Genomic DNA, 16,152 nt, shown 5'->3' with positions numbered 1-16,152 from the left:
CTGCCCATCAAGCTACGTTGGGCTTAGATTGGGGTTTCCAGGGCAACAGAAGGAGTGCAGACAGGCAGTCCCTGCCTCCGTTGCCAAGGGAATTGATTGAAGGTGCCTGACTGTCTGGCTTCATGAACAGCGGACGAACGCAGCAAACCAGGCTTGCGACGACCACTTGTTTGTTTACAATGGGGCCTCACGAACAGATGAACGGGCTGTTCATGGTTTTTTTGCGTTCGTAATGCTGTTTGTGCCCATGTCTAAATAGGATACAACATTTTTCTCTCAGCAGTTGGGAAACCTTATATGAACATGGGTGTTTGTGTGTCTGTGTGAGTGTGTATAAAGTCTTTTCAGAAGTTTTCTAAAGGTATTATGATTAGTTGAGGTATAAGTTGCAGTTTCTGTAATTGTTAATTTTGTTCAATATTGCAGCAAATCTTGCAACACCCTTTTCAAGGCTAGTAATATTACTCTTATTCCTACATTACAGATGTGTGATTAGTGTTGCCAGCCTCCAGGTGGGGCCTGGAGATTTCTCAGAATTACAGCCGATCTCCAGACTACAGAGATCAGTTGCTGTGAACAAAGTGGCTACTTTGGAGGGTGGACTGTATGGCACTATAAGGCCCTTCCCCTTCTCAATCCCCATCTTCCCTAGGCTTAACCACCAAATCTTCGGGATTTTCTCATCCTAGAGTTGGCAACCTTATATGGGACTAAGGCCGAAATAATAGTTTAAGGCTACCAGGTCAGTTCCAGGCAAAAATGAGATCTGCACTGTTACGCTGCAGCATTCACTACACAGTGTTATATGCATGTGTCATGGTTGTGGAAACTCTGGTGTTTAATGACACAACTGTCTTTGCCTTGGTTTTTGTGCGGTCAGTCAGTCAGTCTGCCTGTTGCCTTTGTAGCTTCTCCACATATAATGATGGGTTTCAGGATTTTGCCTCTTGCCCCTGCCCCCTCATCTTGTACAGCATCAATATTCTTGAAGTCCTGTCTACACACATACATTCCAAATATACAATCTCCTCCTGGAAAAATGGAAGGTGTAGATTACATTAGTTGGGGCATAAACACATCAGATCCTGTGAAGAGGAAACTTCACGTGCATAGAAGTTGGGCATGGGGGAGAGTGTAGCCCCTCAGCATGCTCCAGCTGCATTACCACTGTGTCTAGTAGAGATGCTTAGTTGCTGTCTAATAGCAACTTAGGAAAATGGGGTGAAAGATGGCTAGGAGGCTGTGGAAACAGCTATATGTATATGAATGAGGTTGTGTTATGCAATACTTTTTAAAAAAAACTACTTATATGTGCTAAGAAATCATCAGAAACTAATTGATTTCATTGTTGTTTTATTTATGCATATGTATATACACATATTTTGGGGGGAATAACTAGTAACCTGTAACTATGGAAATGGAGGCTGCCAACATACCTGTGATGACGCAGAGACTGGTCCTGTGTGTGGCTGTCACCAGAAGTATGCCCTGCACTCAGATGGTCGGACATGCATCGGTGAGTACCGCTTTGAAATCTTGCCAGTGGGTATGGATAGCATGGAAGTATGTCTGGGGAAAGCTTCTTGTATACGATTAAGACTGTAAAGATAATAAAAGCCAAAAATCAAAAGCTCTAAAACATTTCCTTAAGAGTTTGTCACTTATAACTACTTGTTTAATTGTGTGTCCGTGGGAGCACATTTTGATTGTGTCTGAATGCATGTACATACTCTACATGTGTGTTTTCTTTATTGCTGGGCCTCAGGAGTAGTGGGGTTGGCTTCCCCTCTCGCTACTTGTTTAGGGACAAAGTCATAACATAAGTAAGACAAACAGGAATGAGGAAGGTTATATCGGGAATATTTTGTTATCCATAGTATTGCCTTTTATATGCAAATGTGTTCACATGCACGAACACACACATATATATACACCCCTCGGACAGTTGGGGAACATGCGTTAATCTTATCATGAGAGAAATTTTCAGAAACATTTCCAGAGGTGATCATTGCAGAAGGGAACCTTGTCGGTCTGAGGCAGCAAAATAAAACTGGCCTCCAGTCACCCCTTGGCTACTCACCAAACTTATTGCGGCAGAAACACCTGTGAGTCCTCCATCACTTCGACTAGAAGGGCTATGCCTTGTAGTGAGCCATGCATGGGCCCATTTTTATTGCTGGAGCCTCATGTTAGCCCAGTTATATGAGTGGCTCCAGGGCTTTTTTTTCTGGGAAAAGAGGTGGTGGAATCCAGTGGGTTGCCCTCAGAGAAAATGGTCACATGGCTGGTGGCCCCGCCCCCTGATCTCCAGACAGAGGGGAGTTGAGATGGCCCTCCACACCATTGGCACAGAGGGCAATCTAAACTCCCCTCTGTCTCGAGATCAGGGGGCGGGGCCACCAGCCATGTGAGCATTTTCAAGAGGTTCCGGAACTCCGTTCCACTGTGTTCCAGCTGAAAAAAAGCCCCGGCTCCCCGTGTGGTTCTGGTAGATCTTAACTCCGAAAAAGATGAGTTGTTTTTCATGATTAAGAGCATCATTGTAAGCAGAGTTAGTTCCTTCTGAGCCCATTTGTTTCAATGCACGCTTAGGATTGTGCTGAAAATCTATCAGGACATGTAGGGACTGGCTGTCGCCATACCCTTTTGGCCGCATAATTCGTGGAGGCTCATGTGGTCTGCCGCATATGTGACTTGGCCGGTTGTCATCTGGTGAGTTGTATCAAAGAGAGCAGCATCTTTATTAATTGAGTAATTAAGTGGCACTAGAGCTTAGCAGTAGAGGTAGCAGTTGTTTAAGCCCTTTGTCTTGTGTTCATAGAAAAAGGAATACAGGAGCTGCTGCCTCGTCTGATCACCATAAACTCCGTTATGGCAGCCTCAGCACTCATGAGGGCTGCCCAGGCAGTGGAACAGATGGAGTTCAAGGGCGAGCGGCTTGGCCATGACCAAAGCATATGGTAGTCTGGAAGTGGGTGACAGGAGGGCCAGTGTGATATAGTGGTTCGAGGGCCAGACTAGGATCTGAAAGAGGCAGATTTGAATCTCCGCTCTGCCCTGGATAGCTCAGGAGAGCCTGATCTTGACAGAAGCTAAGCAGGGTCAGCCTTGGTTAATAATTGGATGGGTGACCTCCAAGGAAGACGAGAGCTACAGAGGTAGGCAATGGCAAACCACCTCTGTTAGTCTCTTTTCTTGAAAATCCTACCGGGGGAGGGGTCACCATAAGTCAGCTGTGACTTGAGGGCAGGATTTCATTTCATTCTGCCTTGGATGCTTTCTGGGTGACCTTGGGCCAGTTGCACACACTCAGCCTAGCCTACCTCATAGGGTTGTTGTGATGATAAAATGAACAAGAGGAAAATGACATGAGCCGGTTTGGGCCTCCATTGGGCAAAAAGTAGGGTATACAATTTATTTATTTATTCATTTATTTACTTATTTACTTCATTTATATCCCAGCATTCGCCCCAATTGAGACCCAAAGCAGCTTACATAAATAAATAAATAAATAAATTGAAAAGCAGAAGAAAATTTCTTCTGCAGAAGTAATGTTACCTGATAGTATGACAATTTCGCACCATCCTATAAGCGTTCTGAAAATCAGGAAGTTTCCTTACTGTATTTACAGACATAGAATTATTTAGATGTATTTTCGGTTTCCTGTTATTGTAGGTGTTGTTTAATTGTGTATGGGGGTGCTTTCAGATTGTATGCCAAATTCTAAGCGTAAAATATCCATTATCCAGTCGAAGGTCTCAATGCCACTGATTTTACTAGAGAGACTTAAGTACAGGCTTACGTCTCTTGCTGAAATAAAGAAGACTTTACCTTGGCCATGTCTTGCCCCGTAATTTTTACAGGCTCTGTCATCTTTTTTTCTGTTGATTTTCAGTTTCAAGACAATTAGAGAAATGTAACCACAGGAAGCATTGTCAGCGGTCACGATCCTTCCCGTGATCCTTCCAAAGAGAGACCCGGCTGAAACTGGGCATTCTCTGCTTTGTACCCCAGACATTTTCCGTGGCTCACATTGCATATCCCAGCTGGGGGAGAATTCTTCCCGTGTCCTCTTCTCTTCCCTCCAGCTCAGCACCTGCTGCTGCTGCTGCTGCTGCAAAGGCTCATTTTATTGGTGGTGAAAACCAGCTAGTCAGCTGGCAGGCAGATGAGAACACACACACACACACCCCACACACACACGCACTTCTTTTCCTTCCCTGCCCCTTAGATGCGTGTAGAATCCAGAGTCCCCAGGTCTTTCAAGGAAATGTTGTTCCCTGGACCCCAGCCCATATCTGGGTACTATCCATTTCAGTGGACAACTAGTGTTTCCTATTGAAACCAACAGCTTCTAAAAAGGTTTCTGCTTCTGGACAGAGCCCATAGTTAGGCGATCACTCTCGTTTCTTTCTCTGTATTCTATAAAAATACGGGGCATGATTTAGCCAAGTTAATGTAACTGCCAGCTGATTTCAGTGGGAAAATTAATCATGGTGAGTTTACTTCTTGGCCACTGAAGTCAATGGGGCTTAAATGGGCTTAATGTTGACTGAATTTGCTCATCATTTAGAATTTCGCTTGGCAGAATTTGACAGGCAAAACTTGAAAGCATTTTAATTATGAAATTTTTGAGTCTACAGGAATATGACAGAGATATATTAAAGGAAATACATTTTCAATATCAAATTATGTGAACTAAATAAGATTTAATTGAACTCATTCAAATTCAGAAAGCATTCATTACTTCCCTAATTAAAAATAAAATTTTGATTCATGATCCAAAGGTGTGAATATATTTATGGTGACCGGGACGTTTATTGACATCTGTGGAAAAATGTGACAAACCTATTTCTGACTTGAAATTGATTGAGCTGAAGAAATTAAGTGCTTTTCAATCAATTTATGAATAGCCAACAGACTTGATCCTAAAAGGGACGCGGTTCAACCACTTCTTGTTCACATCTGGTGCATCATGAATGGAGTCAACAGCGCTGGTCCATTGTGCCTTTAGTAACAACGCACAATGTAGCTGTTAGAATACATCCTTTGGGGGGGGGGGGTTCTCTAGTGTTATATTTGACTCGTATCTGCAACCAAAACTGCATGAGATTCAACTGCCAAGGGCCAGTGTGGGTGACGTATGTGGAACTGTTGCAGAATCGAAAGTGCAGGAATAGGTTTTCTTGAGCAACCTGATAAATGAATGTATAATGCTAAATATCACTGCCCTCTAAATTCACGGTGATATTTGCTTGGTCTGACATGTATAAAAACTGTCATACATGGCATTTCCCCCTCCATCCTTGCCATGTTACTTTATAGTATGACTCCATGCTACATTTCCTGTGATGTAAGTCACATATTGCTGCTTGTGTTGGTTTTTTTTACTTCCTTCTTCTGAGTAGTTTTTCCTGTCAGATTTTTTTTTGTTTAATTTTTTTTCATTTTTATTCCTGCTTTTTGGTGATGGTTCCTGATTGCCTGTCTTGTCTGATACCCGATTCTTATTAATTATTTACAGATAAAAATTAAAAGAAAAATGAAAAATCTCAAACCAAAGCCTCTATTGCAGCCTGATCCCATCTAGAACATGGTTTTCTTCCTAGAAAAATGTCTTGTTCCGGTTCAAACCATGTAGTGTCACTGGTCAAGCTGCCAGCTGCCTCCACCCTCTTCTGGTTCCTTTTCTACTCCTCTCTCTCACTGTGTTGTTTGCTGTTACTTGGACATCACAGCAAGGATGCAAACATCTGCTGCAATGGTGCATTAGAAGCCAGTTAGCTAACGCATGTTGTCTTCGTTTCCTTGACTTAGCCTCTTATGTCTGTGGCGTGGGAAAAGTTTCCACTTGTGCTTGATATTTTTCTTATTAAATGCAATTCTCCGTCCCATGGAAACTGTTTTAATCACCTAACCTCTGCTTCCCACGTTGCTTTTTCCCCCTGCGCAAGATGTTATGCTCAGCTTCTTATAGATACGTAAAATGTCCAGACATTTTGTTGCCAAGGCAAAAATCCAAAACTGAGGGGCTATTGTGGGGTGACAGAAATTTGGGGGAAATTGAATTATATGTAATACTACCTTTTCTGTCAATCCTAAATTTCTTTTACTGATTGAACAACATAAAATGCATCATATATAACTTAGCACATAAAAGTGTACTATTTGGCGTATTTATGGAATTGAAAAGTATAAATGTTTTCCTTTTCTATAAGAAAAAAATGAAAATATGCCCAGTACACTGCTCCCTATACTACCATCATACATGTATGTGATTTTTGCCTTCTGACTGGTAAGAAAAAATACACATTGGAGGTAGAAAACAAATTCTGTAGTGAAAAAAAAAGAAAGTATGTTAATTGTACAGAACCACACTAATATAGTCACAATAGATAGAACTACAGTATATTTATACATCAAGTTAAACAATAACATTGAAAACACTTAACCCTTCAGTAATCTATTGTAATGAGACATATAGCATATTAATTAGATATATTACTTACATTTTTAAAAGGTATCCTTTTTACATTTATATTTACGTTTACATTATTTACATTTTTAAAAGATATTCTTGAATGTTGCATTTTGCAGAAAAATATCTTAGGAGCTTTTTTTCAGTGTTCTCTCAAATTTCCCAGTTTTTCCACCAGAAAAATTGAAAAAAAAACCCCTCAAACTTTTTTGCTATACTTTTTTCCAAAAGCATTTCACACGTTTCAAGAGCAAAAATATTTCATAGGAGTGTCTTCTCGATGCTCCCCAAAATTTCTCATTTTCTCTACTGGGAACCTGAAAAAAAATCCTGAGTCTTTTTCATGCCACACATTTTGAATGACTGAAATGCTTTTTAAGAAAAGGGTTTTCTCAATCAAACAGAGAAAGTATTTCATAGGGGAGGTTTTTTGTGCTCCCCCAAATTTCCCAATTTTTCCACTGGAACAATTGAGAAGGTCCTCCTATACATTTTAAATTAGGAAAAAACTCTTGCCTTAAGAAGAGTTCCTCCCATTTGAAAAGAAAATATTTCATGGGAGATTTTTTTCAGTGCTCCCCAGTATTTCACAATTTTTTCTGTCAGAAAAAAATGGAGGGAAAAATCTGTGCTTTCCCCCCTTGTACTTTTCTGTTTTTTCCAGGCCTTCTCCTTGCTACCTCCTTATTATCTGCTTATGGATCGTTCTCACTAGATGTTGCCCAAGTCAGCACCCTTGTAATGCTGAATATGAGCTTGCCACACGCAGGACTTTGAAAACGACATGTGAGCCTTTGCTTGATGCCACTCTTTGCTTTACTGCATGCTGCTAAAATTACTAGATTATTCCTGCAGCATCTTTTTTTCTAGCATTGAATGTTTAGTTAGTTGTGTTTCATAGACAAGCAGGCAACCAGCACTGCCCAACTTAATGTTTTTATTTTTAAATTTGCTTCTGTTTAATTTGATATTTTAATGTTTTTAGTTTGCATGCAGTTTTTGTTTGTTTGTTTGGTCTTTATACACTGTGTCACTGTGCACAAAACTGTCCTTTCCCCCTGTCCCTCCATCACCAGACCTTTTAAGCTCTGCCTTTCTGTGCCCAGTATTTTGTCAAGAGCTTGTTCTAGAGCTGGCATCTCTCAGCCTGCATCACCTAAAATGTCTAACAGTTTGCTGAACTAGATATCTTCTCATTTTCATCCCCTTAATTAACACCAATCTCATACTCCTCCTCTTTTGTGTTTTGTGTACTACTACTGTGAGACCGGCTCAATATGTGTTGGCTAGCTGTTTATTTGTTTTCATTATCATTTTCTTCTGCCCCATTCCTCCACTCTCTCCTTCCCACTCATTTTGATTTGTTTCGGGATTTCAAATGGAATTAACTTTCTACATGGGATTTTAGTGCTTTCATAAAGTTGTGTCTGACAAAGGGAGTTCTGACTCTCAAAAGCTCATACCCTGGAAATCTAGTTGTTCTTTAAGGTGCTATTGGACCTGAGTCTTGTTCTTCATACTTCTTGGCTTCGGTTGAACCCAGCCAAGGAACTGTCTTCAGCAGTGGGAAATTGGGCCTCTCATTAACCGACTGCTCCATGTTTGTCCCTTACTTTGTGTTTTAGAGAAGGATGAGGCTGCAATTGACAGCTCTGAGTTCAATGCCACGTCAGTAGCTGATGTGGACAAGCGGGTGAAACGGCGGCTACTCATGGGTAACACATTTCTTCCACTATCCTTTGATGTGCTCTCAACTTTTGTCTGTGTTTGTAGGGTGGGGTATTTCTAAAATTATTTTTGTTCTTAATTTATTCATGTGTGTATTTAGTTCAGTTTGTTTTTAATCCTGATCTTCTATCAAAAAGTTCATTTTCCATTTTAAACACTATTTTTCTTTCCTTCTAATATTATTGCTACAGTGTTGAAATGCTTTTTGGTGCAGAGCAAGAAGTTTTTGCTATTTATCTTACTTACCTGGTTGTAAATCTGCTTATTACATGTGAAGTGACCCTTTATGGATCATAGAAGTTAAAGTTACCATTCAATTTATTTTTGGATGTTGGTGTTATAAGATGATTGATGCCTTTTCAGTGTATTTATACTGGGTGATTTTTTAAAGCACTTTTATAGTTTAATTATACTTTTGATTAAAACATTTGTACTATTGTTTCAAGAGTTTTATCTCCTTAAGAGTCAAAATTATTCAAAGGATTTTTCCTCTTTGATAGTTATCAAGCTCTCAGGTGCACTCTTCATTCAAAACTGTGCAAAAAAAGACCGTGCCTTTAATCCACAAGGACTGATGCAGAGCATTTGGTCCTTTGACAGTGATGACTGGGGAGGAGACGCACCTGTGCTGCCGGCCTGGGCTGGGTGCCTCCTTTCAGGCAGAGCTCAGTCAGAAGCCCACTAATGCGTGTCCCTGCACCAGGCAGGCAAGGCTGCAAGCAAGGATCCAGTGCAAAAATTGTGTGTTGTGCTAGTGTTGAATTTACTTAGCATAGAATGGAACAGATACATTGAAAAAAACCCGGATCCCCTGCAGTGCTATTTAATTGGTTAGTTACATTCTAGTTGGTTACATTCTGCACCAAAGTTGGTTACCTTCCATAATTGATTGTTGCCTCTGCAGTTCTTTGTTCATATAAAAAGATTTCCAGCTTTTTTTAAAAAAAAGTGTGTACTTTTGTGCCTACAATTCAGCTTGTTTCTTTATCAGACCTGTATTTTTAAGGCTTTAGGAAGATGGCTTCTTACATCTGTGGGTGGGAGAAGTGGATGGCAGAATCCAAAGGGCTTCCTCACAAGTAAACATACCAGCTCCAACATTCAACTAGGCTGCTTGCATACATGTTAATGTGATGGCTTGAAAGTAGCTGCTGAGTGCCTGCAGTCCAGCACTGAATTTGCTTTGGTAGAAGCTCCCCAAATATTCTCTGCACAGGCACAGAGTGTTGCAGCTCAGGCAGCATGACCTCGGTGTTCAGCTGCTGCGCACAGGTCTGTGTCAAAAGCAGGGGTGGCAGCGAGCACAGCCTCCTCCCTCTGTGTGCTCCTGCAAGCCCAGAGTGACCAGTGTCCAATTTGGCCCCAAAGCAATGTGATCAGAGCCGACTGAAGACTTTGAGGTGCCCAAGCTACCTCCTCTGCCTTCCTCTCCATCATTGCATGGTGAGGTGGCACCATCCCTCCTTGTCCTCTGCTCCGTGGCAGGAAGCTGTGCCTGCCTCTTGGCCACCTCCTGGCTCCACCAGTGAGGGAAGAAGGAAGAGCAGGTGTCAAGGGAAGGAGGTAAAGGGCCAGATAAAGAGGCCGGGGCAGCCCTGCCCCCCTGCCCTGGAGCTGGGGCTGTGGGCTCCTCCCTGAGCTGTTGCTTGCCATGGCAGACTCCAGTGCTGCAGGTAGGCCAGCAGGTAGTGGGTAAGGGCAACAGGGCGGATTGACCCCCCCCCTCCACCTCTGGTGCCCTAGGCAATTGCCTAGGTGTGCTTATTGGACAGACCAGCTCTGAATGTGATGTCAACAGGCTTAGCAGGAATAGAGGGCAAGTAACCCCTGTGTGCTTCCATGGTTCCTCTGTGTCTTTTCTCTTTCTCTGCTCCCCTTTGCAAGCACACCTGTGTGTCTCCCCTTTAAACCTAAAATGTTCTCATGTCCTTTTGGTGTCTACTGTGCCCCCTTGCCCTCCACATGTGTTTCTGTTTTGCCCATATATTTTCTCTCTGCATGTCTCTTTCTGTCCCATGACTTCTGTGTTGTCATCTTTTTGTGCTGCTTGTGTGTAAGCATATGTATGTGTGAGGGGGGAGAGAAAAAGTAGAGGTGATTAAGTGCATTTTTTTGTAAAACTTTGGACTCCACTGATTGATTCGGACTTGTCAGCTCAGACAATCTGGTTCCACTGTCCATTTACAGCACATTACTGCCCGACAATTACTCTGAAACAAATATTTCCATGAAGACAGCAATAGCCTGAAGCATGCTCTCCTGGGAATAAGCCCCACTGAAGATAGTAGGACATAACTTTGTGATAGGTAAATATGTATAAGGCTGGGCTGGGTAGTTCGTGGTGCTGATGTCTTAGTATGTGTGCCTTGCAGCAAGTGATGGTCTGTCTCTTTTAGCTCAAGCCTACTGCTCCTCTTGATCACAGTGAGATTTATTCCTAGATACAGCAGTGCATAGAATTAGAGCTTTACAAAGGAGTATGTCTGCATTTAAGCATGCTTACTGGGAAGTAAATTCCATTGAACTCGTTAGGATTTATTCTGTTTAATTCTGAGAAACAGGCATATATTGTATTGAAGCTCTCCTTTAAGAGAGGGTTTGGGAATGATGACTGGAAAAGAAGACTAAAGGAGAAACAGATTTGCCATCGTCTGTGAATTTTAAAGCCATTTTTGTTGAATGTGAAAAATGATTGAATGAAGCCCAATGGGCAAACTCAGCTGAACTTCTTTTCTTGCAGGAATATGATTTAATTTAATTTAATTTAATTTAATTTAATTTAATTTAATTTAATTTAATTTATATTCCGCCCTCCCCGCTTTCGCAGGCTCAGGGCGGATAACAAATACAAACATCACCCAACCATTAAAAACATTTAAAAGCATTAAATAATACATTTAAAAACATTTAAAAGCATTATATATTACAGTTCATACTGCATAGTGGTTCATACATGCCTCTGTGTTTGCATAGGGGCGATGGTTAACCCCCCCTCCACGGGGGGGGGGGCACCGCCCGGTGTCATCCATATGCCTGGCGGAATAGCTCTGTCTTACAGGACCGGCGAAATGCAAGCAAATCTTGCATTAAATAATGCAAGATTTGCATTATTGATGGAGTGGTTTATGAGTGTGTTTTCTTGAAATCCATAATGTATTCTTGGTACTTTGTACCTGTTCATGCTTGTATACATCCATCCAGGTGTTTTACATAACTGTCGTTTGTACTGCAGCAATTGTGGTGAATGATGAATTGACCAAGAAATTGACGATAAGTAAAGGAACAAGACAAGGTTGCCCGTTATCTCCATTGTTGTTCATTTTAGTATTGGAGATTCTGATGATACAAATACGTCAAGATGATGAAATTCGTGGATTAAAAATAAAGGACTATTCATACAAGGTCAGAGCATTTGCGGATGACATAATGTTAATTGTAGAGGACCCATTGGAGAACATGCCAAGAGTGATAGATAAGATCAAGGAGTTTGGAGACTTGGCAGGTTTCTTCATTAACAAAAAGAAGTCAAAGATATTATGCAAAAATATGACTAAGCAGAAACAACAATTGTTAATGGAAACAACGGATTGTGAAGTAACAAGTAAAGTGAAATATTTGGGAGTCGAATTAACTGCAAAGAACATAGATCTATTCAAAAACAATTATGAAAAACTATGGACTCAGACAGAGAGAGACTTGATTAAATGGAATAGATTGAATTTGTCATGGTTGGGCAGGATTGCAGCAGTTAAGATGAATGTGTTACCAAGAGTAATGTTTTTGCTACAGACAATACCAATCATCAGAGACTCCAAACAATTTGAAAAATGGCAGAGGAAAATATCAGATTTTGTTTGGGCAGGCAAGAAGCCTCGAGTGAAAGTGAAAGTTTTACAAGATGCAAAGGAAAGAGGCGGAATGCAACTGCCCAATCTGAGACTTTATCATGATGCAATCTGCCTAGTTTGGTTGAAAGAATGGATGACATTAAAGAACAAGAAACTATTAGCCCTAGAGGGATATAAAAAAATATTTGGATGGCACGCATATTTATGGCATGACAAAGTAAAGGTCAACTCGATGTTCCTGCATCACTTTGTTCGGAGAAGTCTATACATAATCTGGAAGAAGTACAGAATTTATCTACAAGAAGGAACCCCTTTGTGGGTGGTTCCATATGAGGTGATAGACCCGAGAGCTGTTGATAATGAACAACAATGTTTAACGTATAAAGAAATAACTAAAACTGAAGCATCCAAACTTAGAATAAAGACACAAGAGGAACTATCACCTAACTACGATTGGTTCCAGTATAGACAGATCAGAGACTTATATAATTCGGACTCTGTAAAGGGAGGTATACGAATAGAGAATTCGGAACTAGAGCAGACCCTTCTTAAAGAAGATAAGAAAAGAATATCCAAGGTATACCAAGTACTGTTGAAGTGGTATACCGAGGATGAGATAGTTAAAACACAAATGGTGAAATGGGCTATAAACTTTAATAAAGAAATAACAATGGAGGCATGGGAATACTTGTGGAAAACTACAATGAAGACAACGACATGTATTAATATCAAAGAGAACATTTATAAAATGATCTATCGTTGGTACATGACACCAAAGAAGATTGCGCTAGGGAATTTGAATACTTCTAATAAATGCTGGAAATGTAAGAAGCATGAGGGCTCCCTCTATCATATGTGGTGGTCGTGTGAGGTAGCCAGGCAGTACTGGGGGGAAATAATAAGAGAAATGAGTGAAATTTTACAATTTCAAATTAATAAGAACCCAGAACTCCTGCTACTGAACTTGGGAATGGAGGGAATTCCAGCCCAACACAGGACGTTGATATTTTATATGACAGCAGCAGCTAGACTTTTGTATGCGCAAAAATGGAAAGTACAAGAAGTGCCAACTATTGAAGATTGGACTTACAAATTGCTGTATATGGCTGAAATGGACAAGATGACAAGAAAATTGAGAGATCTGGACTCAGGGCAGTTCAACACAGACTGGGAGAAGCTGAAACAATACCTGGAGAAGAAATGGGAGGTGGGAGGAAAACTGTGGCAGTTTGAGAACTACTGAAGTATTGAAGTAGAGGGGGGAGACTTTACCGGGGGGAGAAGAGATAAATGTGAATTAATAAGCAGTCAGATTAATAGATTGACATATATATAGATATATATAGGTTAACAAACAGAACATAGAGAAAATAATTAATTATAAGGACTAAATATAAGGAGCGATTAACTAACAATATTTTCTTTTTTTTCTGATAAGTTTTGTACCAAACTGAATGTCTGAAGATATAGATGGGTCAAATTGATTGACTACGTGAGGATAGATATATAGAACTATTATAAAAAGATAGAATGAGTAATATATATAGAGAATAAGTCAAATTGTTTGATATAAACGAATGTATGATCTATATGGTTTATGATATATAGAAATACCTGAAATTGAAAAATTGGGATAAATTGTTTATCTAAGATGGAAACAAAGGCTTACAGTTTGGGCATATAATGTTAAAAATAGTTAAGGATGTACTGCTTAGAATAATGGAGAATATATATTTGTTTTAGATAGAGGAAGCTAATAAAAGTAAGGGAAAGGGGACAAAGGGTTGGAAAGCTGTTGGAAGTCAACAAAAAGGGGGGGGAAGGGAGGGGGTTAGAGATGAAAAAATTGGGGAAAATTGAATGTAAATGTGGAAATAATGGATTCTAACCCAATAAAAATTTTTCAAAAAAAAAAACATAACTGTCGTTTGTGTCAAGATAACAAGGCCCAACTAATCAATGTGAATGTAGCTGTAGCTGGACTTCCAGTGCTTTTATCCCAAAGGACATCCTGTGTCCACTTCGCACCGGAGCTGCTTGCAAGCTCCTAAGTGCACTTGGTGCTCCTGCACTTAACTTCTTCCTCATTCATTTGGATATAAGGGACAATTTCCACACATACACACAGAGGGATAGATTACTACATTCTAGTTTCACTTAAGTTAATTGGAGCCAGGTTCTTAACTTGGAGATCTCAAATGTTTGCTCCCTGAATGAAGTGATGGAGCTTGGGTCTGTCCCTCCTTAAAATCCTTCTTCTAGCCAAAGGGATCTTGGCTATCTTGCTAATCACCTCCAGAGCCTGAAAATGCTACTGCTACTGAATTCCAGGTCAGCTTCCAGTAAAAACATCTCTGCTGAATGAGAGGAGGCCAACCTGGTATGCGTTAGAAAGACCCAGGTGGGTTAAGAGGGGGGGCTGGCTCTCTCTCAGCTTAGCCCCCCAGGCTTCCAGGTAGAGCATTAGCCCAGGCTTTGTTGGAGGGGAGATGCCATGATCGTGGTCTGTTGAGCCTCCATGGCATTCATCGGGATCTTTGTTACCCAGTGTCCCAATTTTATGCTGGGGACATGAGACTAATGACTCATGTGGCAAATATGGCAGCAAAGCAAGCACAATTCTCTGCCACCACTGTATCCACACAATGCTGTACAGCAAATCTTTTCCAGATTGTGAAGAGGACTTGGAGGATGTAGACCTGGAAAACATACAGGCGTGTTGTGACTCTTTTGTGATGTATTTTGGAGATGAAATTGCTCACATCCGCCGTGATTCCACATGGTAGGGGAGGATGAGGTATTTGTGAATTTCCTGCATTGTGCAGGGAGTTGGACTAGATAACCATAGAGGTCCCTCCCAACCCTATGACCATCTGACCGTAGATGATTGGAATGGGTAGGAAGAAGGGCTGTCCTTTCAACTCTGTTAACAGAAATAGGCACCAAAGGATGCACCTTGGACTGATTCTAGTTGGTTCAGTCTCAGGATACCATTGGAGCATAGCCTGCTCCTAGTTATGTGAATGAATTTCAGTTGGTGAGGCCTGAAAAGCTGTTTAGAACTGTGTGACCCACCGCATTTAGATGCAACCATTACTCTTGGTGGCTGTTGTTGTCAAGCCAGGCTGGGTTGATTGAGTGGGGCCAGGAAATAATAAATGCCTCTCTGTAGGAGGGTGTCGTAACTTCTGATAGCTTTAAAAGAGGCATCCTGAAGAAGGCATCCCTGGACCTCACTGAACTGAACAGTTACTGCCCAGTGGCAAACACTCCTTTTGGCGGCAATGGGCTTGAGTGAGTGGTGGTACACAGCTTCAAGCAGTGTTGGAGGAGACGGATTACAGAGACCCTTTCTATTTAGATTCAGATCCAGGTTTGGGACAGAATGACCATGATCACCCTGAATGGTGATCTTTGCTGGCAGAGATGATTATTTGCCCACTACTTTAAAAACCATCACTAGATAACAATGATGCTGTCACAAATGATGTAGCAGACTTTGCACACTCCAGAACAACTCATACATTGTATTGCTGACATCAGTTCACTTTTACTGGCTAGGTGGTTAAATTTGGACTGGATCCCTCCTTGCTTGTTCATTTTCCAGCTTCTTCATTGGCTGGCTGTTTTAAAATCCAAATTTTACTGCTCTCATTCTCATCTTATCTGCTACTTATTTATGACCTATTTATTTATTTTGCTGTCTTGTCCTGAAGTGATTGTGAATGCCTGTTAAATATAGAATCTACTACAGTTTTATCATTTTAACTAAAATCATAATTTTAAATTTACTATTTAAAAATAATAATTAATTTGTATTGTCGAAGGCTTTCACGGCCGGAGAACAATGGTTGTTGTGGGTATTCCGGGCTGTATTGCCATGGTCTTGGCATTGTAGTTCCTGACGTTTCGCCAGCAGCTGTGGCTGGCATCTTCAGAGGTGTAGCACCAAAAGACAGAGATCTCTCAGTGTCACAGTGTGGAAAAGATGTTGGCAGGTCATTTATATCTGCTCAGGAGGGGTGGGGTTGGGCTGAGTCATCCTGTAAGAGTTTCCTAGGGTATGGAATGCTAATGGCGGGAGGCTTCACTGTATCC

The 16,152-nt window shown here is 41.0% G+C and overlaps 1 protein-coding gene across 4 annotated transcripts in view; it reads left to right on the top strand.

The window, feature by feature from the left end:
- Positions 1 to 16,152, top strand: part of SCUBE1 (signal peptide, CUB domain and EGF like domain containing 1) — a 441,848-nt gene that overhangs the window by 146,190 nt on the left and 279,506 nt on the right. For all 4 annotated transcript variants that reach the window (XM_055000435.1, XM_055000434.1, XM_055000433.1 and 1 more), the window contains exon 6: positions 1,400 to 1,516. In XM_055000435.1, the coding sequence (XP_054856410.1) occupies positions 1,400 to 1,516 (117 nt within the window). The remainder of the gene's footprint in view (positions 1 to 1,399; positions 1,517 to 16,152) is intronic.

The sequence above is a fragment of the Eublepharis macularius genome, chromosome 16 (genome assembly GCF_028583425.1).
Source record: "Eublepharis macularius isolate TG4126 chromosome 16, MPM_Emac_v1.0, whole genome shotgun sequence".
NCBI lineage: Eukaryota > Metazoa > Chordata > Lepidosauria > Squamata > Eublepharidae > Eublepharis > Eublepharis macularius.
The sequence above is the reverse complement of the archived record's forward strand: the minus strand, read 5'-3'. Positions and strand labels throughout refer to the sequence as shown.